At 40.9% G+C, this 27654-nt stretch overlaps 3 protein-coding genes across 5 annotated transcripts; 2 read left to right on the top strand and 1 right to left on the bottom strand.

Moving 5' to 3' along the window:
- Positions 1-4431: 4431 nt before the first annotated feature.
- Positions 4432-7808, top strand: pdzk1 (PDZ domain containing 1). The gene is made up of 7 exons (XM_070976626.1): positions 4432-4650; positions 5280-5493; positions 5641-5982; positions 6088-6284; positions 6487-6711; positions 6792-7109; positions 7707-7808. The coding sequence occupies exons 1-7, from the start codon at positions 4444-4446 to the stop codon at positions 7749-7751; spliced, it is 1548 nt and encodes a 515-aa protein (XP_070832727.1). The 5' UTR covers positions 4432-4443; the 3' UTR covers positions 7752-7808.
- Positions 7809-7824: 16 nt separating this feature from the next.
- Positions 7825-14743, bottom strand: LOC139340706 (Golgi pH regulator). The gene is made up of 14 exons (XM_070976627.1): positions 14503-14743; positions 13073-13132; positions 12798-12901; positions 12614-12720; positions 12389-12490; positions 12108-12228; positions 11919-11999; positions 11722-11831; positions 11537-11625; positions 9735-9827; positions 9560-9655; positions 9196-9285; positions 9041-9106; positions 7825-8960 (listed from the first exon to the last, which is right to left on the bottom strand). Exons 1-14 carry the CDS (start codon positions 14542-14544, stop codon positions 8754-8756), a joined length of 1368 nt encoding a protein of 455 aa, XP_070832728.1. The 5' UTR covers positions 14545-14743; the 3' UTR covers positions 7825-8753.
- A 1000-nt stretch (positions 14744-15743) lies between these two features.
- LOC139340800 (OX-2 membrane glycoprotein) lies at positions 15744-27201 on the top strand. 3 transcript variants are annotated; one of them, XM_070976794.1, is made up of 7 exons: positions 15744-15952; positions 16576-16641; positions 16743-17063; positions 18260-18589; positions 21877-22161; positions 22883-22984; positions 24375-27201. In XM_070976794.1, the coding sequence occupies exons 2-7, from the start codon at positions 16584-16586 to the stop codon at positions 24380-24382; spliced, it is 1104 nt and encodes a 367-aa protein (XP_070832895.1). In that variant the 5' UTR covers positions 15744-15952; positions 16576-16583; the 3' UTR covers positions 24383-27201. The 3 variants fall into 3 exon arrangements, with proteins under 3 accessions (XP_070832895.1, XP_070832896.1, XP_070832897.1); XM_070976795.1 differs by having other exon boundaries at positions 15776-15952; positions 16470-16641; positions 24375-26106; XM_070976796.1 differs by having other exon boundaries at positions 15776-15952; positions 16485-16641; positions 24375-26106.
- Positions 27202-27654: the final 453 nt, after the last annotated feature.

Here is a 27654-nt window from a genome sequence, read left to right on the forward strand (position 1 = left end):
GTAGCTACCTTCACTTCAGCAAAAGAGTTGAGCACTTTCCATACTGCAGTGCATTTACTTCTGTTTCTCACTCACTGCACATATACCTAATGTATATATATACACACACACACACACACAAAATTAACAAACACCCAAAACACACATGGACACAAATAACGTATGCATAACCACACACAAAATAAAATGTAACATTTAATGTAAATAAATTGCTAATGATATATTTGATCCATCCCAGAATGCTTTGCTGAAGGATGTCCAGAAACAGTAGATGGCAGCAACATGCTTGGTTATGCCCCCCCAGTCCACAGCAGTTACATAATGAGAAAGCAAGGATAGTATCAGATTCCTGCTTATTGCATCAAGAGTACAATCACGATACGGAGCCATTCCACAAACAAGTCTTGCTGTCGACACCAACACAGTAATGAATTAACTTTTATAGTCTGCAGATTTGTTTTGCTTGGCTCGAGTTGATGTTTTGTTACCTTTGTCCCGTCCCGTGTTAGCAGTATCAGAATATGCTCTTTATGACCGCAGGACTCTCCCATAGTTCCTGACCATAGCAATCACACACCTGGAAAGCTAAACTACAGCTCAGCCTACCCTGAACCTACCCTGAACCTCGCCAACCTTGTTGATATTTCCTCCAAGGTTGTAAGTTTGGTCTCAATGTTGGCGGGGACACAACTTCTCCATCCCACCCCATCCAGAGTGAAGAAATGACTGCAGTGGCTGTTGAAAATTGAAAAGGTGGCAATTTCTTTCGTAAAACAGAATTTAATTTAACCATGCAGTAGCCAGAGAAAGGCTAAATAACAACACTGGCTATCTGTGGCTTCCAGGAACAATTTCAAGATATTAGTGATTGCTCACAAAGCAAGAGGCCTCGCCCCAACTTATTTATTAGGTCTTTTATTACCTTATGTCCTTAGACCCTTGAATGTGTCGTTCGTTGTGGTTTGAAGGTCCAGATTGATACATGAAAGTGTCAGAGCCTTTGGGGCAGAGCTCATACACTTTTTAGAAATTGCTTTTCTGTGGTGATGTTTGTGTTAAGTTACTGCGTGTCAGTCATGTGAAACTTGATGACATTAAGGTGAAAATTTAAGACTAGTTCAAGACTAATTCAACAAGCTCAGCGAACTCATAAAATTTATAATATCAGCAACTTTTGACCAACTGCAATGCTGACGGGTGGGACTTTGAGTATACTTTAAACAGTTAGCACTGTTTCTGAAGTCAGGCTGTAGCCGTTGGTTTGTCTCTGATGAGCTCAAGAAGCTCTTAAGTTCTATCGTTCTAGAGGAAACATGCAGAAGAGAGTAAAATTTGATTCTTATCTGCTTTTAATGCCTTTGTTGTAGCTGCTGGGTTGCAGTATGGTGGATGGGCAAACACATTGCAAAAGCCCCAAACATTTCCTTTGGGAGAAATGAGCTGCATCTTTAGAAATGCTGATTCAAAAACGCATACGAAAATCCAAAACAAATATAACAATGGAAACATGCTGCAGCTGAAAAGCATGCTTCAGAAAGCCAGAAGAAATGCATTAAAAACAACTGCGTCTTTCTGAAGCTGCAACACTTTTCTCCTCATGGAAATGATTTGAGCTTTCGTAGCACATTTGCCCACATCAGCCACCGTAATTTATGGCTGAACAATTCTTGTCTTTTTTCACTGGTCTAGGATCAACATAAACAAATGTTCCAGGGTCAACATGGCAACACCAGTGCTGCAAACTGTTTGGTACAGACCCCAGCAAAAATCACATCATCATCATTTTTATGATGGTGATGTGCTGTAAATACTGACTTGCCCCTGAGGGACAGTAAAGATCAAATGAGGTGATCAGAAAAATTAATTAATGATTAATTAATTTATTGTCGCTTATTGTTGTGCATTAGACAGGCCCCTTCATTGTCCATTTTTAAAACTCATCTTAAAACATATTTTTATTCCTCGGCTTTCGACCAAGCTTGAGACCTTGCTCCTGTTTTATTGTGTCTATTGTTTTTATTGTTTGTCTTATATTTTAGGTTTATTTATTTCATTTATTTATCTATTTATGTTCCTATGTGCAGCACTTTGTCTCAGCTGTGGTTGTTTTTTAAAGTGCTATATAAATAAAGTTGAGTCGATAATTGAGTTGAGAATTATGTTACAGTACAATTCAGCAGAACCACAAACTACAGCCTCCTAAGTGGCCATAAAACACTCGACTCGAAAACTGATAAAAACCAGTACATTTTATATTTCGTGTTCAGACAGGATGGTAATTGATACAACAGAAATACTCAAAATTGTTTTCCTGTTTTAAGTAACTTAAAGCAACGTGATACTGGCAAGGAATTTAACTACACCTACTCAGTTTTGTTGAAGACAAATCAGATTCACAGCAGTAAGATTTCTGTAAATTAGTATGCACATAATGTTGTGCTGACTGTGATGTGCACATGGTACTATAATAATTCCTGACACTGCTGATTTCCACCTGCATGTGTACCTTTGACCACCAAACAGATGACTGCTTCTTGGCTCCATCTGCCTTGACGCTGTTAAATAACTCAGCCTTTAGGCTCACCTTTGGCCTGTCAAAGTCCCTGCAGGGAGAGGGGGAGGAGGAGGAGGGGGAGGAGGAAGAGGGAGAGGGAGACAGAGGAGGAGGAGAACAGGTTGAAGACACATGAGATAAGAGCTAAGCAGCGACAGGTGAGCTCCACCTTTGGATTGGGACACGGGGCAGACACGAGTTGGTGAGTTTCATTACACTGAATATAGTTTTACCTGACATTTATTATCACATAGCATAAAACATCATAAGATTTTGAGCAAAAAATGGATATAAAGCTCCATTTTGTCATGATTATGAAAATTTCCAGTGTCTCATACAGCTGTGGTTCCTGACCTCGGAGTCCAGAACTCCCACAAGTGTGCGAGTTAAATTCTTCTATTTACACACACTAGATGAGTTCATTTGTTGACAGTGAGCTGTGTTGCTTTTTTTTTTTTAAATAGAGTCAACATTCATGAAGGCAGTTTGGTTAACTTTGTGGCGCTTTCTGTCATAAAGAGTCTTATAATTCTGACTCTGGATATAATCTCTGGAATGTTCTTGTGGGTGCATCTGTGCAGCCAGTTGCTATTAGTGGAGATTCCAAACAAATCCAAAGTTTGTTATATCTGCATTCAGATCAGTGTTGGAAAAGTAGTTTGCTGTATGAATATGTACAAATTTAAACTGATTTACACAGAAAGTTATGATAAAAATCAAGGAATTTGCATAATTATGTCATGATGCACACATCACATGAGGGAGCAAGGCTGTGAATGAAATGAAAAAAAAAATTACAACAAAAAAATAACAACTGACTCCAAACCATAAATTGTTTTGATCTTTCATTGCTGGGTCATTTTGACCTGCCTGTTCAATGATTTCTGTTTTTTGGAGTCAGTGTGCAGTCATTACTTTTTCCTCTTTTTTTTTTTTTTTTTGCTGTTGTTGATCACTTGGTGTACTCTACCATCCTCGCTTGTGAACAACTGAGTCTTTCCAGGATGCCTCTTTCATACCCAATCATGACACTCTCACCTGTTACCAATCAACCTGTTTACCTGTGGAATGTTCCAAACAGGTGTTTTTGGAGCATTCCACAACTTTCCCAGTCTTTAGTTGCTCCTGTCCCAAACCTGTGTGAAATGTGTTGCTGCTTCAGATTCAGAATAAGCATATTTACAAAAATCAATGAAGCTAATGAGGTGAAATGTTAAATATGTTGTCTTTGTGCTGCATTTAATTGAGGAACAAGTCAAAAAGAATTAGCAAATTATCAGACTATCACAGGAAGAGCTGCATGACACAAACAGAACATTAACTATCCTACACATAATGTCACACACGTGTCCACATGCCAACACACACATCCTCCACGACCTTCCCATATGGAAGTAACAGTCTAGTGGGAGGGTTGCAGTGATTCAAAGTCCAGGCTGTTGTCACCACAGTCAGCTGTGCCTGCTTTTAACCATTAACCGCCACTTGAGCACTGACATGGAAGATTAACTTTATTATGAAGATAAGAGCACTGCTGCGACTCCTTCAGGTCTGGGGTTATCTGTTATTAAATAACTACGTTTAAAGGGAGACAGAGGACATATTTTGATAGTTAAAAATAAATCCTATAACTGCAGCAACTCCTTTTGTAACAAACTGTGTCTGTTTTATCTTTGTATATCACAGCCTCAAGGCATAAAGATGTCTATAGTCTGCATCATATATGATAGGATTTTCTGTATCATTACATTAATTTACTAATTGATATGAACTAATTTGGTCATATTTGGAGATAGTGTTCACTTCAATTAAAAACACCACATTTCATTACGCTCATTTGGAGATATAATTTGTGTTAATATTTTTAAGCCTCCTCTCCACTGTAGGACATGGCCGGGTACAAGATGAAGCTGATTTCTCTAACCAAGAAACCTGGTCAGACCTTTGGCTTCTACTTGAGGGCGGAGCATGGTGAGGAGGGTCACCTGATTCGCTGCCTGGAAATGGGAGGTCCAGCTGAACTGGCTGGCATGAAAGATGGAGATCGCATCCTGCGGGTCAATGGAATGTTTGTTGATGGGCTGCCCCATTCTGAGGTGATGTGGAAACACTGCAGCGCTTTAATTAAATCAGAGCTAGCTCCTGGACTGATATGGAGCCCCAGAAACAACTAAATGTACTGTAGTCAAAGGTTATCAGACAAGGGGAAAATATAACTGAATGCATTCAGAAATAACAGTCCGTTAAATGACGGATTAAATTGAGTTTATGGAGAAATATAAAACTCTTCACCTTTCCTTTAATACATGTGATAATGATACGAGGCACCCATTTTAGCAGGCAATAAAGTAACCTAACCAACACAACTTAGACCGTTTTAGCTTCATATATTTGAGGATGAGATGATGAAGATTGAAGCATGGCGTCCATGAACAATCAGGGATAGCTGTTTGAATTAGCTTGCCATTGCTAAAATGTTTTAGCCTCTGTTGCAAGAGTATTAAGGAAAATTGATTTAAGTTTAAATTTATTGATCATCTAATCATAAATTAGAGTTTTACCAACTTATTGTAAAGCTTTTTATTTCTTACATTATTTTAATCATTCAACTAATGGTATTATGTTCTAGTGTATAGTGTTATAACATTATCAGACAAGTCAAAATATGTGTTAAGGCATCTGTCTTAAAACCCTCTGCTATGTACGACATGTTCCCTCAGCACAGGTGGTGGACATTGTGAGAAAAAGTGGAGCTTCAGTCACGTTCCAGATCCTGGACGAAGCTTCCTACAAACAAGCCAAAGCGCAGGGAGCAACGCTCTCCGGTCCTCAGAGCACACCAGTTGCCAACGGTGTGGCCAGACATGCTCCAAAACCCAAACTCTGCTACCTGGTTAAGCACCTCTCAGGCTATGGGTTTTCCCTTCGCTCAGTCAAAGGTGAGCTGGATGATTTAAAAAAGAAAATCTGATGCTGAGATTTATAAACTCTGAAATGAAGCATAGAAATATTATTATTATTATTATTGTTGTTATTATTATTATTATTATTATTATTATTATTACATTCTTTAATATTCTCTCTAGGTCAGGAGGGTTTCTTAATGAAAGAGGTGATCCCAGGAGGTGCGGCCCACACGGGTGGGGTCAACATCAATGACCGTCTCCTGGAGATCAATGGGGAGAATGTGGAGGACTGCACAAACCATGAAGTAATGGACAAGATTAAACAGCTGCAACAGGCTGGCAGCAGCCTGATGTTCCTGCTGGTTGATGAGGAAACAGACAAGTACTACAAGAACAAGCATATGAAGATCGGGGCATGGTTAGCCACAACCAAGTATCTCCCACACAAGCCACGTATCATCAACATGCTCAAAGGATCTGATGGCTATGGCTTCATACTCAAGGAGGAGGCCAAGCAAACAGGCAAGGCCATAATCAGTATGTTAATGTTACAATTATGTGGTGTTTCAATGCGGATTAAACCGCTGAGAGGAGTCTGTGTTTTGACAATGTGCTCATTAACTGCAGGCCACATCATCCAGGATATAGACAGAGGCAGCCCAGCAGAAAAAGCAGGTTTGAAGAAAATGGACAGACTGGTGGCCGTTGATGGCAAGGAGGTGGACAGCTGCAGCCACGAGCAGGTGGTGGACAGGATCAGGCAGAGTGGCAACAAATGCTGTTTCCTAGTGGTGGACAAAGACACGGACCAAATGTATAAGAAGGTGAGTCATGGTGCCACTGTCCAGTAGGGTGGATGGAAAAATGGGCATCTCTTAATTTATGCCTGTAACTGCACCGTTGAAGTTCATATAAGCAATGCTGACTGAAAAATAAGTGGGTATACCCTACACACTATACCACTGCCACTGTCTAACTCTAAGACAGCAGACAATCTATATAATCTCATTGTTGCGTCCTTCACAGGCGAAAGTGTCTCCTACGCTTTTCTATGAGGAAATGATGAATTCCATCTCACCACCCAGTTACACAGAGGCCATCAATTTTCCTGCTCCTGTCCGACCATCCACACCTGTTAAGGAGAAGGAAGAGGAGCTCAAGCCTAAACTGTATAAGATTGAGAAGACCTCAGCGGGCTTCGGCTTTCACCTAAACAGCATCCAGGGGGTGTGTGGACACTATTTCAAGGAGGTAAGAATTACTAGCAGTGTCGGCCTTTTAATAATTACTATTTCAGATCAAGGTGGTAAGATGCACTTTTCATGTTTCAGGTGGTGAACGGTGGAGCAGCTGACAGGACGGGTCTGGAGGATGACGACATTTTGGTGGAGGTGAACGGCGTAAATGTGGAGCAGAGAAGCCATGAGGAGGTGGTGGAGATGATCCACAGAAGTGGCAGCTCTCTGGAGTTGCTCGTGACTACAAAGAGCGTCTATGACAAGCTCAAAGCTAAAGGAGTGGCCACCACATGCACGCTCCTCAAGGAAACGTATGTTCAGGTCCACTCCGCAGACACGCCAGAGACCAGCATGGAGAAGAAACTTAAGGAGGCCAGACCTGAGACCCCCACTGAACCAGCGAGAGAAAGGGTGAGTGAATTGTTCAGTACTTTGGTTTATGACTAAAGCTAGCGACATTCCCATCAGCCCCAGCTGTACCACACTTAAACAGTCATTTCCTGTGTCTGCATCACATGGGTCCACTTTTGAGACTACCACTCCAATAGTAGAAGTGAAACAGATTATGAGCAATTTTTTTTGCCCCACAGTCAGCAAAATAAATATTGGACCCATTTTTATAAGCTGTATTTCCTCTGAACATTCAGACACTCATGTTTTTCTCATGTGTAACATGTCATCTTTTGATATCGCGCATCTTTGGCTGCACTTTGTGTTTGCAAACACTAACTATGATGGTGAACTCAGTAAACATTATATCTGAAAAACATCAGTATCTCAGCATTCTCATTGTAGGCATGCGGAAGTTAGCATTTAGCTTTGAGTGCTGCTGTGCAGTCTCACAGACCACTAGCACGGTTGTGGTCATGTACTTGCTGCATCTTTAATAAGGGCTGGAATCATTGCATGTACCATGTCATTCCTTGTTTATCTTTTCAACTAAAAGCTGACATAGAAAAACTGTTCAATGTCTGAAATAATTGTGATTTTATTTTCCCTCTCTTCTAGACCTCATCATCTTCATCTGAAGACAGTGTCGATGAGAGACTCTAAGAAGCCGCCGAAAGGACCGTTTCCTGATTTGGCCTATGTCAATCTAATGTTGATTTTTTTTTTTTTTTTTTTAATTAGATCTAAGGGCTTCACACATCCACTTAATATTACAGGAGACAAAGAGGAAGGAAGGGAGGGGAAAAAACAGAACAAGGATAGTAAAGACTTAAAATTCACTGTCAATACTGCAATAATAGAGCAATAGTTTCATGTATAAAAGGGCTGACAACAAAACACGTTCCTGAATGTTTGTCTTCCTTTGATGCAGAGTACATCCACTCATAAATGAGCCTGTGCAGTGATCAGAGTAATGTCTTTCCCAAACCTGAGATTACCAATGTTACCACGACAACTACAGCCAACAGAACTTACGCTAACACTATGAATGTTGCCAATAAATATTGTGGACTTACATGTTATGCTATGAAAAGACTGCTGCCTTTATTTAATGTTCTAATAATTAAACTTAAAATAAAATAAATCAATGACATTTCCCATGAACACAAATAAAGGAACACATATTATGTGAATTAAGCTTCCTTTATGGGTATTTGTTTTTGTTCCCAATTAAATGATACATTTTGCTGACATTAATAGCCGCTTCAGGACGGAGATCATGAGTGACAGCGTGATCTCTCCGTCATGTAGTCCATTTACTTGTGAACTGTACAGCTCCAGTGTGTTCAGACAGAAGACAGCAAGGATCATTTTGGCTAAAATAACAAAAATGTAAGAGCACAGAGGACAGAGTGTTTGCATTTGCAAGTAAACCTAAATTCCTAATAGCACTGTTTGTTATGTAATGTATGTAGAATCCACTTTCAATAGTTCCCCATCATTTGCATCCAACAATTAGCCATTCCTGATTCAGGAACAGGCAGTCCATATAATAATGTCCCATATTAAAAAAAGAAAAATGCCCTTCTGGATGTCCTTAAGTTACTGATTCTAAGTCACCCCAGGGCTCAGGAGTCACATCCAGGTGGGACGAGATGTAGGAAATCAGAGGGCCATGTGTTTCTCTGGTGCCTGCTTGTGGGCAAGATACAGGAAGAGGATGCTGGAAAGGGCGCTGACGAGGAAGATGACGTCGAACCAACGGTGGTAGAAGTTGAACTGCAGCTCTCCCAGAACTTCTGTCACAATGGAGCGATACTCCAGTGGCATGCTCATACGCATCAGCAATACAGAGGATACAAAATACATCCCCTGAGACACAAAGAGAGAAAGCATTGCTTTAACTGTTGTTTGTAGGCTGTTATAAGACAACTATGAAGCAACACACTCACCATGATCTGAGCGAGGACAAGCACGATGACATTGGACGACTTGCTGCTTGATATTGCATAGAAGAACTGAAAATGAAGGATTAAATCTTTGGTTAAACAGTCAAATAAATCTCTCATTTCTGAGCATTTCAACATGTATCATGTGACAGTTTCACCTTAGTGAGGGTGATGAGTAAGCCACGAATGGATGTAACGATGATTATTCCCACCAAGATGAAAGAGATGTGTTGGGACCAAAACTTTACCTGAGAAAGAGAACAAGAGAATATGAAGAGCACAGCAAGCACAATCACAACTTTCAGTCTGCATTCATCAGTTATTACTCTAACTTAAAACGTAATGCCATCCCCTGTGCATGTGAGCTATGAGAACTCAAGATTAAAAGCAATCAAGACCAGGCTCACTGCAAGGAAAGCAGGCAGAGACACGATGATGGGCCGGGCATTGTCTTTATAGGAGGCCATGCACTGTGACATGTGACCATTTCTGCAGGTGTGTGCATGGACATGTGTGTCTTACATCGAACTGGATGCCGAGGTAGTTCACTGTAATTTCAATGCCCCTCGTCACTGGATCCGTCTTTCCAACCCGATCAAACACAATGTTTATTGTGGCCTATGACAGAAAGAAGAGTTACTTTTACTGAGTGGGAGGGAAAGACACAATGCCAGAATAAAATTATGAATGTGCTCACCATGAAGATTTTCCAAACACAGTAGATGGAAAAGAAGTAGCCGAGGAAGTTGAAGTATTTCCCCTGGAATGTCTTTGAGTACTCAATTCGCTCCTAAAATAAAGAATGATGGTGGTAAATAATAAGCAAATTATTTACTGTGTGAAGGCAAAAGAGGCAAATGAAAATGAGCATAGTGTGTGTCCATCATGGCAGCCTGTGGGCCTAATGATCCATGTGTCAGAAACTGTAATCAGGCACTGATTTGGGTGAAAACATTGACCTAAATGAAACGGGTGCCTGAGAAAGGACATTTTTATCTGATCTGTATAAACCATGTGATTAACCAAGAGCAACAGCAAGACATCACAAAAAATAAACACTATCAACACTGTTTTATTTGCTTTTATGAGGTTATATGAGGTGATGCTGCACATGGTGCTATATACTGTCAATAAACCTGATTTAAATTATAGTCTAAGTATCAGATTAGAGATCTGTTTAGGTGGGTTTGGTGTGGTTGAACCAGCATTATTCAAAATTACTGACATTACCATTTAATCAAATGAGAGTTCCTCGTCGTCCCAGAACAACAGAGAATCAGGTCTGCAGGTCTCCTCAGCTTTTCAGCCTCTTTTCACTGTTTTGGTGTTATAACACTTTTACCGTGCCACAGACCCAAATATTGAAGGAGACCAAAGCAGAGCTAAAAGGTCAGTAAATATTGGACTTACACTCATGAGGTTCGATTGAGGTTATTTCTCCAATAAGACATTATTGCTGCTTTGTGTGTTATGGGTGTGATAATACTTAACTGTTTGCTTAAACCTTATCCATAACAGCTTGATAAATGGGTCTAAATCTAAAGGCAGCTGTAAGGTCAGAAACTGCTCGACATCACTCACCTCTGTCAGAAAGTGAGGAGTAGCACACATGACATATCCTTTTAACCTTTAACAAACTACGAACACACACTGACGTGAAGGGAAACACAGACAGGCATCCACACCTATACCCAGGTTAACAGGTGATAAAGCACCGAACTGATAACGTTCAGCAAGTGAGCGTTTGTCAAGCAGATACACCTTTGTTGACTGATAATAAGGAGGAACAGACAGTCCCTGACAATTAAATAAACCAGATTATACTTTAACTGAGCCTTCAAGGAGTCACAAAATAGTCAGAGCTATTGCCTCAGCAAATTAAGACACATACGACTGTTTATGTACACTTAAACCTGCAGCAGAAACGAGTTCTGTCCCCTAGATAAAGTCAACCATTCACACTCTTTTAGCTCTGCTTTGGTCTCCACCAGCTCCTGAGGGAAACGTGTCCACTATGTTCACCAGCTAGTTGCTGACTGTCTCTGTCTGCCGTTTGATGCTGAGCAGGCAGTGTACAGTGGGTTTTAGAACTTTTCTGAAAACAGCTGCCTGATCCGGCCTAAAACGATACCATGAGAGCAGTAAGAGTGAACCGAAACAGGAAACTGGGCAGCTTAACAATGAGAAACACGACAGCACCATGAACCCAAGGGAGCTGCAGATTCAGGTGATGATCACTACGAGCGACCTGCTTTCTGTTGGATTTGGAAGGTGAAGCTAAATGGGACAGTTAGAATAGGCTACACGTAACAAGCCAGAAGATTAGTGTTGCCAAGGACTCTTTTAAATAAACTAAGCTGTCCACATTGGAAGATAGGACTGTTTACTTCCCCATGCATAAATTAATTAATTCAAGATTATAGTCTGCATGCTTGTTTTTAATTCACTCAGTCCTTTCATAGCCTCTGTCTCCAAGTGCATCATGCACGCACGCGTTACCTTGGTGGCTTGCAGGTCCACAGTCTCAAGAAAGAGTTGTCGACTCAGCTCCTCTAGAGCATCGACTTCCTGCTGGATCAGAGAGAGGTCTGGAAGGAAGAAGTCAAGGCTGACATCTACTACAACTACTGCACATTTATCCAGAAAGAGCTAAAAATCACATTCAATATGAGTATAAAGGATACTTTCGCTGCCCGTTTGTGTGGAGGTCACACTCTTGATCATTCCCCAGAATCCCGTCTGTTTGTTCTGGTCTTCCCCACGCTGATACATCTGCCTCCGTGTCATGGCGATTCTACACACAAACAGAACAAATTGTAGTGGCACAATAATTTCCTCAATTAATTTAATCAAAAACAAATGAATCCCTTTTGTTTCTCACCGTTTTTTCTTGCTGACAATCATATCCATAGTCTGGAGCAGCCGTCTCTCCAGAGCAAGAATGTCGCTGTCTGTCACATTTCTGTCAGCAATAACAAAGCAGGAAGCATCACAGCAATGGAGGCACATGTCATGCAAACAAGGACGCGATTAAAGGAAGTACTCTGGGTGACATGACGGCCGCTCTTACCTGAGGAAATAGGACATGTACGTGTACGGACAGTTGACCGCACCAAACCCAGACAACAGAGCCATGAGAGTGACTCCAATCACACCAACACGACTGATCAGCTGCTCAATGGACAGGATGCCTGAACAAAAGACAACAGACTGAAAACGGCTTCATCATTTTTCTGTTGCCTTTCAACACCTCTTTGCAGAGAAAGAACATTCACACTATGAGAAAAAAAGGCCTCCACAGTCGTAAACGAGGCAAAAAGGTGCCCAAAGAGGATAAGGATGCACGCTTACCATGTTTTGGACTCAGGATGGGGAATGGGTCTCCCAACTTCCAGAAGAAATACATGAAGGTAAACCACACCATACAAGCGAACAGAAGCTTCTGTCTCTGCACTACAGACAAAAAGCAAACAGCTTTCTGTGACACGATGTGTGAAACAACATCTGTCAAACAGCATCATCAATCTGAAGTTACAGCGTTTTATTTTCAGGACTCAGCTGATCAGTTACACTTACACAGGCGTATGTTGCTGACAACAAAGTAACCGATGTAGAAAGGCACCACGAAGATTAGAACCAGTAATATCACGTACAGATTCAGCTTCCAGTGGAAATACCTGGAACTGTGGCAAAGACATGACGGTTAAAACTCTTCATCTGCAAAGTAACAAGAAGTGTAGTCGACAGAAAATGTACTTACCTGCTACTTAAGGCACCCAGAATCTCAAAGATGATTAGCTCAAACATGGTACATGAGAAAGCAAACGTGATAGAGAAAACCACCTGAACAATATACTGTCGCACCTGTCGACAAACACAAAAACAGACTGTTGGCACAGGTGCCTTTCAGCGACTCATGTAGGGTTACAGCATTATTTATGATGACCAGGAATTGGAATCATTATTATGTCTGGGCCAGTAGTCAACACATCCGAGCGGTCATTCATAATTAAATGTTTTGCAATAATGCCGTACCTCATAATCTTTGAACAGCTGCCGCATAAAGAACAGCCAGCCAAATCCAAAGAACAGCACCTGTGTTGGATTAAATGAGAATTATTTGGAGGAAGAAGAGAAGCCTCACGTCTATGAATGAAGATGTGCAGCTTTTATTACATTTCATAGAAGACATTTTGGCATGTTACAGTCAGTTTTAGGGTCATAGTATTGTTCATGCTGGCTCACTGTCACACTGTCAAGATTTACTGAGACGCTTGAATACAAGAGAACCATCATTAATGTTATTAACAAGCACCAGAGCTTCTCCTACTGCGGCAACTTTAAATGTTTGGTGTGAAAAAGGCCTGTTGGTTTCATGCATTTCTTCAATGCTGACATGCGTTCACACACACACACACACACACACACACACACACACACACACACACACACACACACACACACACACACACACACACACAAACTTCTCTTTACCAACTTGCCGCTCAGCACAACAGTTAATCCCACATCTAATGTAACCAAAGCCCTTTGAATCTGTATCCAGACAATAACTGATTCTAATATTCAGAAAAGGCTATCTCGATCAAGCAAAACAAGAATTTTCCATTCAGAACACAATGACCTAAAAAAGCACAGACAACAGGTCGCGTTACAACATTGATCACCATCGTTTTGAACATTTTTTGCATGATTCAACATTACAAATCAAGACTGTCACCTCTTTACTATATGGAATATGTTACCTGGTGGGAATTTATCAGAAATGCTGCAGAAACATTAAAGTTTTTTTTTTTTTTAGTTTATTTCCAAAACGGTGATATTTAAGTTAAACAGTAAACCTGTTTGTATACATTACATACATGTACACTGTATAGGACAGCTACCATCCCTGTCTATGGAATTTGGCCACAAGTTCTCATCCACATCACAGACTAGGAATCAGTCTGTTTGGCTCTTTTTGATGTGTATTTATTTATAAAATTGTTATTTCAGATGTAATCTCAATCATTACTAAAACTGTATGTAAACGTGGGGAATGAACTGCAAACTCGCAGAGTTTCTGGTAGTTGAGTTTGAGTATAAAAACAACTTGTGGATTTCTAAATGAATGCATTTTGTGTCAAGTTATTCAGTTTAATCCACGTTTAGACAACTGTTGTGCGACTGTGAAGAGTTTCTGGAGAAAAAAAAAGACCTCTATAAAACAAATGGGTGTAATAAACTTTAAAAAAAAAGGCATTTATCAACACGTCTTCTGCCTTTCAGCTCAGACAGAAGACGAATTAAAACTTCTACAGGACGTACAAGAACGGGAAAACTGAAGGTCACGTTAGTCATTGAACTGCGCAGATAATATTTACACAAGATTAGCTTACAAAATGCTCTGTTCAGTGAAAGAAATACACGTTAGAAGTTGTCGGCTTCACCAACTCATCGTTAGCTACCTGCGAGGTGAACATGATGACTGAGTCCACCAGAAACGACATGATGGTGTCTGTAAAACAGCCTTTAGTCCGCAAAAAGCTGATTGTACAGATGGAGCAGGGTGGAGGACAGTTTCAATTCATGCTGATATGGAGAAACAATCAGGCTTGAAATGTCAGGTTGCTAACGAGCTCATTTTAGGCGCACTAGTTGTTCAGCTGTCAAGTTTCAACGGTTTCCCATGTAGGTACGTCACCAAATGAGTCCGACAAACACACTTCCGTCGCAGAGGAGTGATGTCACGTCTCACAAAAACCAAAAAGTAAATCACAATATTCATAGATTACGTAATACTAGAGAACATTACATCTTTTATAAATCAGAGTAAATCACGAACTTGGTTATTTAAACGCTGTGACGATTTTTACGGAGCCGTAGTTTCCATGTTGGCCTGCAGAGGGCCTGCTGTTTCTGTTGCTGCCACTGACCACCACCACCACCACCAAGAACAGTACTACTACCATTAGTACTACTTGTACTGCCACTACCACAAGTGCTACTAATTCTACCACTAATAATAATAATAATAATAATAATAATAATAATAATAATAATAATAATAATAATAATAATAATAATAATAATGTATTTTGTTGGCTTTTACTTTCATGTCATTAAATCTGTCAAGTAATTCTCTCTGGGAAAAGAAAGTAACTCCTCCAGCTCCAACCAAATTGTCCTGCAATTTCACATTATGTTGACAGAAATCTTTTCAAACAGGTCTCTCTCGCTCTCGCTCTCTCTCTCTCTCTCTCTCTCTCTCTCACACACACACACACACACACACACACACACACACACACACACACACACACACACACACACACACACACACACACACACACACACACACACACACACACAGCTTATGATGCCTCATTACAGATGAGCACGCACACTGCGTCGCTCAGACTTCATCAGAGCACATCATCAGAGCTTCTCAGTCTTATCTTATTTTGTTGAGCTGCTATTTATTTTCACTTCATTGTGTTTTATACTTTGATAGCTTTGAGCCATCTTAGAAGTGTTTTGTGTGTTTCTAACATTTGCAAATAATGTAACAGGGCAAGGCTGAGAGGGCTGCTTCCACAGAACAACCGCAACTTTTAAAGGAGCAGAAACAGTCAGTGACACTAGAGGGCGCTGTGAGTCCAGCTCTGTGCTGCGGCTTTGCCTGCGCTCCATACCTCATCCACATGCAGTCAAGTGGAGTTCGGCGCTGCCGCTGGCTGGTGTTCATTGTGCTGGTGCTGCACGGAATAGAAAACACTCGGATGAGTAAAATTAGTCTCTTGCTTGTTCTGGAGTGATGTTTCAAAGGACGGCTGGGGCATAAGGACAGGCAAGATGTTGCAGAGGTAGAACACGTTCAGCTGTTGACTTTAACCTTTTGCATTGGGACAAGTAGAGGTGAGTGTCTCAGTCTCAAGGATGTATAATTTATGTAACACAGAAATAGAAAAGAGGAAATAGAAGATGTGTGACAAATAATTCCGTTCTCTCGATCAACCACAGATCTTGATTAACATTATCTCCTTTGATCCAAAACTGTTACATGTATGATTGCTGTCAGTCTTTGGTGTGTTGGCTTTAATATGTTTGCGTTTATTTATGAAGTTCATTGCAAGTAGATGTATTAGACTTGAATTGAATGTATAATGTGTTTAGTCAGTGATGTGGCAGAAAAAAATCTGTTCAGTTGTTTTGATGAGCTCTGATAACTTTTAAACCTACTGAAAACTTCTATTTGACCTGGAAATCTCTACACAGTGGATGTTACACAGTAGCACAGGAGGAAATTATCTTGCATTGCATCCCACTGAATAGTTTAAAGGTGTTGGATAGCATCTAATGGCCACAGGAGCTGATTTGGCTCTGGGATTCAAGATAAATTACCTTTACGACTGTGTCACTGTTAATTCTGCAGCTGTGTAAATGATAGGAAAGCTGAAGCTCATGTTGGGCTGACTGCGATAACTTGAAAATTTTCCACATCTCAGTACTGCTCTTCCTCCTCCCTGTTAAATGTGCAGTGAAGAAGATGATCAAGAAAGGTCTGCAGGTGTGTTTATTCCTACTGATGGTGGCAAGACTGCAGGGTGAGTGTGCCATGCTGAAAAGAGACGAAAAATTTCAAATCAAGAACTCACGTCACACCAAATTATAAATATTTGTATTTTTCATTGGCGGGATGTTTCAGGAAGGGTAACAGCACCAGAGCGTCTGGAAGCTCCAGTGCAGAAGCCCTTCACGCTGACTTGCAGTGTTTTGAGGGAGCGAGGTGAGTCTCTGAGGCAGGTGCGTTGGCTGGATGTCCAGAACCAGACCCTGCTGACCTACCAGCCCGGCCAAAAAGACAGCGTGAGTGGACAGCAGCATGTGGAGCTTGCCTCCTCCCCAAAGGACACCTCGGCTATCACCATTCGCAGGGTGGGCTTCCGTGACGAAGGCTGCTACACCTGCATCTTTGACATGCATCCATCCGGTTCGAAGCAGGGACAGACCTGCCTCACTGTTATCTGTGAGTAAGACCATTTAAGGACAGCAGCTTTGATTTCATGAGCAAGGGCAGCCAGTTTTTAACAGTTTGGACATGAGTACAATTTCTCCAACCCTGAGAGTCCATAGCATCACTCTGGTGGGTGTAGTTCAGCTTCATGCAGTGTGATGCACACATACATTCAGTTTTAATGGATAGTGATCCCTCATTTCCCTCCAACAAAGGCATAAACTCTAAAGATATACTATAATCATATCCACTCTACAGCCTTATAATGTGATTTGTGATGTAAAAAACAAAGAACACATCTGTCTGGATATAGGAGGTGCCACGTCCTATAATGACATGCTGGCCTGCGAGGAGAGAGCTAGAAATAAAGCAATAAAGCAAAAATAACAAAGATGTGGGTCTCTGACATATGTTGAACCCTGACAGGAGAGATTAAGATGAAAAATTTGTTTTTTATCCAGGAAATGACTCTGCTGTTGTGACACAGTTATGAATGGACCAGGTGGGAGAAGCCTCCACTTCAGACCATTGCTCGATGTTGCATTAGCACAATGTCGGCAGAGTGGGAGGAGGGTTAGGGTAGCCACACCAGTTAAAAGGCCTGAATTGCCATCTCATGTCGGTTTATGCATCAGTAGCAGTTCAGCTAAGCTGGATAGAAACCAACTTTAAATTAGCTGAATCTGTTGTATTACTGTTAAGTTTTTTATTTTGATAATTGCCAGCAGTGGTGCATTTGACGCCTCTCTGGTTCTTTTAACTTGATATCCCGCTCTTCTGCTCATAATTATGGTTTAAACAATATTTGGTGAATGTGGCATAACTGATTTTGGATGCCTGCCCTTTGCACCCACCCGTTAAGATTAAACAAAACCATTTCTCTAGTAGACTCCAGGGACAGCTACTCCACCCTACAACTTGAATATTAATCTGCTGTGGGGATTTACTGAAAATATGTGAATAGAGACGTCCGTAACCTCTGAGCACAAGTTGATGAGCCTGTTGAGGCTCAGCCAGTCATGTTAATAAAGAGCTGTGGAGCAGTGGGAGAAGGAAGGGCTTACTTTTCTAACCAGAAACAGCTGTTGCAGATTCCAGTGACTGGTTTCTGTTTGGGTGCCTCATATTTCTGAATATTGTTCTGTTTTTCACTGTCTCTCCCTCCATTTTCTTTTTCTTATCTTTTGGTGGGCTCTTTTTCCTCCCAGCACAAGTCACCGTCGACAGCAACAAGACAGCAGTGAGCGGCAAGAAGGCCTCCCTGTCGTGCTCCTACGGCTTGCCTGAGAAAGTGCAGCAGATCACATGGAGACACACTTCTGCAGAAGGACAGGCCACAGAGGTGGCCTCCTTTGCAAAGCGGAGTGACCCCATGATAGAGCCACCGTACCAGGGGAGAGTCTGGCTAAGTGCCTCCCTGTCCGACAGCCAGCTCACCATCCAGCCTGTCGCCATCCAGGACGAGGGCTGCTACACCTGCCTGTACACCACACATCCTGATGGGCAGAAGAGCTCCACAGTTTGCCTCTCCACCTATGGTAAACATCATTTTCCCAACCAGCCATTATTGCTGAGTGTTGTTCGTGACATTGTAGTCTGGCCCACGCACAAACAAAATGAGTGAAGAAAATGTGAGCTCCACCTGGGAAGAGGAGGTTACTGTACAATATATTATTTATTAGTCAGTGTTTCTGTAGCATCATGAAACATAGGAAATACGGCTGGATTAAAGGACAAGTTCATATTTTTCAAGACAACATATTTCTCACAATAGAATAAAATACAATGCTCACATGCCTTAATGTATGCTGTCAGCCTCACTTGTCACTGCAATCCTCCTGTTCATACTGGCTGTGAAAGGATCATTGCAAGCGAAACTCAAAAATTCATTGTGCTTGCTCTGTGCAAAAATGCTTTCTTTAAAGACTAGTTTGACATTTTGGCAAATGCCCTTTTTCGCTTCCTTGCATAGAGTAAAAGGACATAAGTCTGTACATAAGTCAAGTCTGTACAGTGTATATGAGACTACCACCAGCAGCGGTTATCTTAGCTTAGCATAAAGACTGAAAACAGGAGGAAACAGCTCTCCTGGCTCTGCACTCAGGTGATAAAATCGGACAAGAATTCCCCAAATTTCAAACTCCTCCTGATTTCAGTTGACGGTAATATGTGTCATTGGTGTCTGAGCTAGCGGAAATCTAGTCCTCCAAGCAGTCACATGTACATTTACTGCTGGTGTTTTCTCATGTTTTATGCATGTGACTACCACGACATATCCCCCTGCCATGGATCAGCAAGGAAACAGTCTGTGGAAACACAAAGAGGGAATTTTGTATGAAAAAAGGTCTTTGGAAGACACCCACCTGGTTTAGCCAACGCAGACTACTGAAGCCTAATATCTGTTCCTGAAGGAGAAAAAAAACCCAAACCCATCTTTTACCGTCAAAATACGACTCAGGCTGTTTGGAGACCATACATGTCTGGACCAAATTTCATGGCAATCCATCAAATTGACATTTGTTTGTTATTCCACAAAGCCTTAAACCAGCAGGCCGACCCGCAGCCAGGCTGCAGAAATATCAGCCAGATAACTGTATAGTATTTGTTGCCTATTCTACTATTGTTGTGACAGTTTCATTTTTTCTTTTGAAAAATAAGTAGTAGAGTAGAGTAGAGTTGAACAAGTGCACATTTTTGCAGAGCTGCAGTTGTGAGTGAACATGTCCTACAGTAGATGTTGGAGCTGGGAAAACTGGATCAGGTACCCCTGCGATCGAGACAGGAATGTTGAGCTTTTCTTCCTGACTGTGGCTCCTGAATGTTTTCATGATACATCAAGGCTGAGCTGCTGGCTAATTTGTGAACACACAAACACAGAACAGTGTGTCCATGTAAAGAATGGAGCGTTCGAAAGAATGATGGAGGCAGGGAGTGAGGTCCTGATGCATGACTGTGTCAGTGTTTGCAGCAGACAGTGATTCCCTCTGTGCTTTGTCCCTCTCTCCTTTTGCTCATTTGCTTTCCCACTTTTCTCCCGTTCCCTTTCTCTCACACTTATCTCAACGAACAGATGTGCTTTTGTTTGAAATCGAACTGTACAGTACAGTAGGTGTTTCGAGCAGTGAGGCACAATTAGCATTCATGATTTTTTTTGCTGTTTATTGCTGCCACCAGTCTTCCACCCCCCCATCCCACTCTACATGATGTGATGCCCCCTCCTTCACTCCCACTCTCACACTCCACAAACAGTGATAGCTAAAGCATATGAATTCACAGGATCTCACAACATGATAAAAAAACAAAAACAGAAGTAAGAAGTAACAAAGATTCTTCATAATAGTGGAGCATTTAGCAACTATGGACCCTTTAGCTCCACCAAAAACAGAGCTAACAGAGAGCAAACATCGGACTTGCGCTCATCATGTGGACACAAACACAACTCCAAATGATAATGTTGCTCTTTGTATGCTGGATGTGTAAATAAGCAACTGCTCGCTGACAACTTCGCCATATTAGCGTTGTGTTTCCGCTGCCCCAAGAGGTCAAAAGAATCACCTGCTGCTGGTTAAAGTATAAATAGGCAATGCAACAGTGCGAAAAAAAAACTCCATTCCAGCTAAAAGTCCTCAATTCAAATATCACTTGAAGTACATATAAACAAGAAAATAACATAAATAAAATAAAACTAAGTAAGTAATAGTATCTCATTGTGCAGGAAAAATGTCCACTGTGAGTTTCTGTTATTATATAGTAATGATAATAGTTTTAATTAAATGATTAAATTGTTCCACTAGTCAAGAGTCACACTGCATCTTGTTAAGTAAAATGTGCAGGATCAAAATTACTATATTAATATATAATTTGCTGATCAAGATTCAACTAAATTTAGCATCTTTCTTTGCTGTGTACTGCTATAAAAATGCATTGTAATTTATGAGCTGGTCGTGTAAAGCAATTTGTAAATAAAGCTCTTTAGTCAGTGGAGCATAAAGTTCAATATATTCCTCTCAACCATAAAGTAACGATGAGACTCATGTAAGGTAGAAATACCACAAAAATGCCTATGTTTGTGTAACTGAAAAACTTTATCTGTTTGAGGCTAACATTCACATTAACGTTCATTTAACAATAACATTAAATTGTGTAAAAGTGTTTAACACCGTCACATTTATATGGCCTTTATATGACATCACAGTCGTGCACAGTATTACAAATCTGGCATAAAGTGATGGGGATGCTATGGAGAAAATGTTGGCATTATGGTTTGGATTGTCACAGAACAATTTTTCCTGTCATGGTTTGACGCACCCTGAAATCTGATACAATCCAGACCGATAGTGGGTGAAGTTCACCACCTAGAACTCCGAGAAGACGCTCAAACTGTGAGGGCCAAATATCTGTGGCTGAACGTATTCTCGCCAACAAAAATGTTCTGGGTTCCAGTGTATTACATTCCTCGCTCAGCCCCGAGAACAGAGAATTGAAAACAGCCAGAGATTTACTTATGGATCTTAAGTGTGCAGGAATTCACATGCCACAGTTGATCCAAAGGCTCCAAGGTTATTCCCAGGTACCGTCTCCGCAATTTACCCCAAGATTCTTTGAGAATATACAAAATCAAACTGAACTACGATCTGAATTTTTGGATTAAAGAATAAATTAATGAATTAATGTTTCCTGCATACGCCTGAGACACAGCACAAGAGAAGAAGACAGAATGAATTAATGTGCATTTCACTGAATCTGTCCCAAATACAGGCTTGTAAGTGAGTAGATGAGCTCCTTGTGAAGCTGGTTCATAGCTTTTTCTGTTTATTTCTCCCAGTGCTGCCCAAACCTCAGGTCAGCTATAAGACTACCTCTCCAGGTGTGATCGAAGCCAACTGCACCTCAGTGTCGCGCCCCCCAGCAGAGATCGTGTGGAACGTGGAGAGGGATAACCGCACCATGGGCCCCCCGGTGACGACACAGCTCCCACAGGGCGACGGGACCACCTTGGTCATCAGCACGCTGACTGTCCAATCGGGGCTGCTGAAAGACGTGTCCGTCAAATGCTTGGTGCACCACAAAGGGCTCGAGTCACCGATTGCTGTATCCATGAACACGAAAAGTTAGTATTGTATTATGTATTTTGATAGTATTGTGTCTTTATTATTCCTGGCATTCTCCAAAATGTGTAACGTCGTCATTATTTCTAATGTGTTTGTAAAAAGAAACCTATTAGCACGCCAGGCTAACATAAAGAATGCTAAGGAAAGCAGCAGAGATCAGTGGAGACGAAACTTTTCTGCTTGCTGGATCAAAAAATGTCAAGATTCAGTATGTTCAGTGCCCAGTGTGAGAGTAGATTCAGCCTGCAATCACATGAGTGATGTTTATGTCTGTATGTATGCTTTATCTGCTTTGTGATGGTCATGTCATGGCTGAAGATGTCTGTTAGATCAACATGTTAAATTAGATTTACTGTTTAACTAAAACAAGCATCTGGATTAGTTGTAATGCAGTTAATGACGGTCAGTATGTAAATGTGCTCATATTGTGTGATTATCGTTTACTGATAATGTCCAGTTGACATTGGTTTCATGGGTCAGGAGTGCACACATCAGAGAAATCAGACTGTAACACCATGAAGCAACATCTAATCAGTGATGGTCCATAAAAGAGAAGCAGTGTCCAGGCGAGCACAGGCTGTACTGTATAACACACAGACACAAATAACATAACATAACATACACTTTGCTTCTCTTGACATTAAATCTGGCTTCTGCAAGGGCAGGATTTGCACACTGTACTTTATGCTTTTTAAACATGTCTGTCTTTCTCCGTCATAGTTGGGACGGCGCTCACCATCCTGATCTCAGTCACTACCGTGGCAGCCCTGTTGGTCATGTCCCTCTGCTTCTGCCTCTGGAAGTGTTTCTTGCGCAAAGAGGGTGAGTACTGTATGGCAGACGGTACATTTTCATGTTTGTCAATGGCAAGGTTTGCATGAAGGATTATAATGTCTACACATCCTGTGTGGCCATTAAGACTCAGATGTGCAGAAGCAGCGTGGGTAGAGAATTCCCCATTTCTAAAATGTGGAGAATCTATGTTGAAATCAGTGAAACAGCAGTCTTTATTGTTGGCTTCCACCCACACCTCCCTCACCTACATTCATAGACAAAAAGGAGGAGAACAAGGGAGAAATGTAATAAACTGCACCTCGGCCTTGTTTTGTAAATGTGCCTGCCAACTGATATCCAAACAAATACCTGCTGCTATCATTTTGCTCGCTACTTCACGAAGGTGATTGGATGAAAAATGGCTAAATCTGGTAGCAGCTAAGCTTGCCAGAAGAGGCAGGGAGCAGGTGTTTAGCTGAAATAAAGCTTTTTGAAAGGAGGCAAAAAATGTAAACCAAATGATAAAGGTCTGTTAATAGAAGAATAAGATGAATTTCACTAATAGAAAAAAGGATAATGAGAAATAAAAATAACCTTTCACTAATGCGTTTTAATCATTTATTTTCCCACAGTATTTATTTTTATTTATATATTTTACCCGATTTTTTTCATACGATTTATTGAGCACTTTGTTGAGAGAACACAAAAAAAACATTTTTGCTACCTGCACTCTGTCTGCACTTTATTCGCACATCCGCCCATTAAATAAGAGACAGCGAGGAAAGACAGAATTACAATAAATGTCTGCATTGCCCAAGAGGATCCAGCTGCAAACCTCAGCTCTGTGGTCTGCCAGCGGGGAGAGAACAGTGTCCAGAGGCATCTCACCTCCCTAAGCCGTGCTTCTTTCAATGTATTTATTTAACCACATTTGGAAACGCTCACGTTTCTCTGCTCAAGACTTAATGTTCACATCATGTTTTCATCAGGTGAAAAACAAGCTCAGTATTCTTTCCTGCTTTAATGTTAACATGCATATGTTCCTTACAAATATCCTAATAATAAGACTGAAGATCAAGATGTATCTGCCCAGTATTATTTGAACATATTGCTCTTTGTGAGACTTTCTTTTACACACAGCTTTTTTTTTGTGCACCTCACACCTGGGGACCCTACTTTCCCATTCGCTCTCCATCTACAACTGAGGTCTGCAGTTGGACCCTTCTCTTACTGCCTCTTCTTACCCTGTTGAAGAAATGTTTTATGTCAAAACCTGTAACTATACTTTGCAAGCAGTAGTCTTCCAGCTTGTTGTGCTGTCATAGCTGCATCAAGTCAGAATTGAAATAACTTTATTGTTATGAGAAAACTTTTTAAAAACGTTATAACGCTTTCTTCCATTGTGTGTCATTCTCTCTCTCGACGCATTTCTTTTCAGCTGATTAATCTTTCAGATGACACCAGACGCTGAAAAGAAGAGGCAGAGTTGTTTCCCTGCATCATCATCATCATCATCATCATCATCATCATCATCATCTTGGTACAAAGGGAAGATGTTCTGACACACCTCTGTAGGATGTCAAATACAATCCTATGTATGAGCGCCGACGATACAACGACATTCATCTCTGCTCTTCTGCCTCTGCACCTGACTCTTATATAATCTCCAGGCTGTCCTCACAGGAAGTGAACAAGGAGATGTTGAGAGGATCTTTTTTTTTTTTTTTTTTCCTCACTGGCTTTGTAATTGATTGAGACGATGGCCACGCACACAGCAGAGTCACTGTATGGCAAATCAAAGTACAGTGATTTTGGTGTTGCAGCACATTGCATGTCTTAGAAACACTCTCCTCTGTTTGTCCCTCTATTTTAACCGGTCCTTAAAGGATAAGGCTGGAGATGTTACATTTTTCTTACTCAACCAATCCCATGAAAAGACAAAGCTACAATGAATAGATTCAACTGTTGTGTGTGTAGATAAAGCCTGATACATCTCATTTCTCTGTGCACCAGCGTTGTCCAGAAACCTTTAAACACACATTAATGGCCTGTAGTGTATTTGAAGTCAGTCCCATATACACTCTTGCTTCCATAAATATACACAAGTACAACAAAGGTGTATTAATCCGCCACTGAAAATAGTCCCCAACAAACTCCTGTTTGGGTAACATCTGTTAAAACCTACGATGCCCAGCTGTTTTAGGAAATTATTTAGCCTTTTGAAGCATGAAAGTCTATATTCATGCCCTGTTGTTTACGTGGGATTGTTTGACAATGGGGAAAAATATAGAATATCATCAGCTTTATCTTCTAAATAAGGAAATATGGAGCTGGGTGGGGTCAAGGATATTCTTCATTAATTCAGCTAAGAGGGCTGCATACTCACACCTTGTTTTTGTAATATCTATTGCAAACTTTTCTACATGTTTTAAAGTCTGATTGTGTGTGTGTGTGTGTGTGTGTGTGTGTGTGTGTGTGTGTGTGTGTGTGTGTGTGTGTGTGTGTGTGTGTGTGTGTGGTGAGCATATAGGTTAAATTCCATGGTCAGATAGCTTGAGTCAGTTGCCTTAGGAAGCCATGCTGAAACCCTTTTGGTGCCCCTGAAAGGAATGTGTGTTTTGCTGCCTGTCTACATGGCAGAGTAAGGTGAGTTCATGTGTGTGGAGATGTGTGTTCAGTTTGGGCTGCAGTTTGCCTAAATCCGTGCCTGCTCATGTGGACATTGCTCTGGATCAAAGTGCCACCTAAGTGCCTCAAATATAAGGTTATGAGGGTTTTGGCATAGATTCATACTGAAATAATCTTCCATATCAAAGCATGTGATTTGAATTAGTTATCAACAGAATGAGACGCAGGTTGTCAGACTTGAAGCGTTATGCTTCAATCTGGAAAATCATGTTCCTCACCATTAATAAGAGTTATGACAGGCAGCATTTCTCTGCATAGTTTCACTGTATGCATACAAGACTGAGTATGAGCTCAGAGCTTTTATTAGAGTAACTCTGAAATGTGTCTTAAATGAATGCAAATGCAGCATTGTATCCAGCCCAGAACAGAGCAACTGTAGTCCTGTGAAAGAAGAAGAAGAATATGGAATGATGCATTATGACCAACTCTGTAAGGCTGATTTAATAAAGGCAACAAACAGGCAAATAAAAATAGTAGAAATGACACGTTTCTGAATCTTTATCAATTTAAAACCTTTCAGTGCCACTATTTCGGCCTTTTCGGTTCAGCTTCGTACCTCTCAGACAAAAAAAAACATGAAATTCCTTTCTGGTGTGCCAAACCTGGCATCCAGATGTTCATTTTTTGTATCCTTTTTCATCCCAAGCCAGGAGGGTAATGGTGGACCTCACAGAGCAGAGAAACACCCACATGTTGTGCACAGACACACAGACAGATCTGTTCTGCTGTATTCTTAAGCTCTGGGATAACATACAGTATTTATCAGTACTGTTACATATATATTTGTGTATTCAATTCAATTTTTCAATTCAATTTTATTTGTATAGCGCCAAATCACAACAGAAGTTGTCTCAGGACACTTTCCATATAGAGCTGGTACAGACCAAGCTCTTTTATCTACAAAGAAACCAACAATTGTATTGAACTCAGCACTTATACACACATTTATATATATGTGTATGCACCTTATGTATATACAGTAAATATCACACTTGGAATTAACATCAGGTAGTTTGCTTAAAGCATGTGTCGCTGAATCAGGAAACCTCTATCAGCTACCAATATAATTTCCTTCATTATTGAAAATAAAACGTTAATTTCCTCTCAGCGGTCATTTAAAAAAGATGTCTCAGATTTCTTGCATTTGAGAAACATCATCATAAATCCCTCCTGATCCCTGCGTGTGTGTAATAATCTCTCAGATATCTGTATTTATACAGATTAGTACATTTTGGAGCAAAACCACATGCATTCAGCGCTGCTGTGCACCATGTCAGAAGGGTTTTAAGACTCAGGCCACACACTCATAGCTATCTCACATTTGTGTATCTTTCAAAGTCTGTTTGTGTGTGTTGTGAGAGAGTGTGTGTCTGCGTGTGTGTTACATGTTACATTCCACAGTCAGAGAGTTTGATCCCTGCCTGCTCATTGGTCTGTTGTCTGGATCAAATTACCTAAAATATGTTAAAGCTACCTATGTTATTTCATCTCTCTGTAGGTAGTTATGTAAAATAAAACAGTTAAATATAAATTCCTCTCATTGTTTATTAAAAATACCTTCCAGGTTTTTACATTTGACCATCGCATCTACGTCTGCTATTGTTTAACCAACCTCCTGATACAGTGTCTGTAGTTTCAAGAGAGATTTCAGAGTAGGACCACAAGCATTCAGCACTCCTCTACACATTGTCAGATGATTTTTAAGTCCAGTGCTGCAGAGTCCACACGCTGATGTCAGGCTCGATCTAATCAGGCCTGTGTCAAACACTGCCCTCGCACAAGCCTCCACGCTCTCCAGCTCTCTGCTGCATAAACCAGGGCTTTGTTCTCCACAGAAAAAACACAATTACTGATGTGTGTGTGTGTGTGTGTGTGTGTGTGTGTGTGTGTGTGTGTGTGTGTGTGTGTGTGTGTGTGTGTGTGTGTGTGTGTGTGTGTAAGAGAGAAAGACCAGAAAGACTGTAACTACCAGACACTGTTTTTTGAGATGAGAAATTACCACTCATAGCCAGAAAAGAAGTTCATGATGT

Source organism: Chaetodon trifascialis, chromosome 12 (assembly GCF_039877785.1).
Source record: "Chaetodon trifascialis isolate fChaTrf1 chromosome 12, fChaTrf1.hap1, whole genome shotgun sequence".
Lineage (NCBI taxonomy): Eukaryota > Metazoa > Chordata > Actinopteri > Chaetodontiformes > Chaetodontidae > Chaetodon > Chaetodon trifascialis.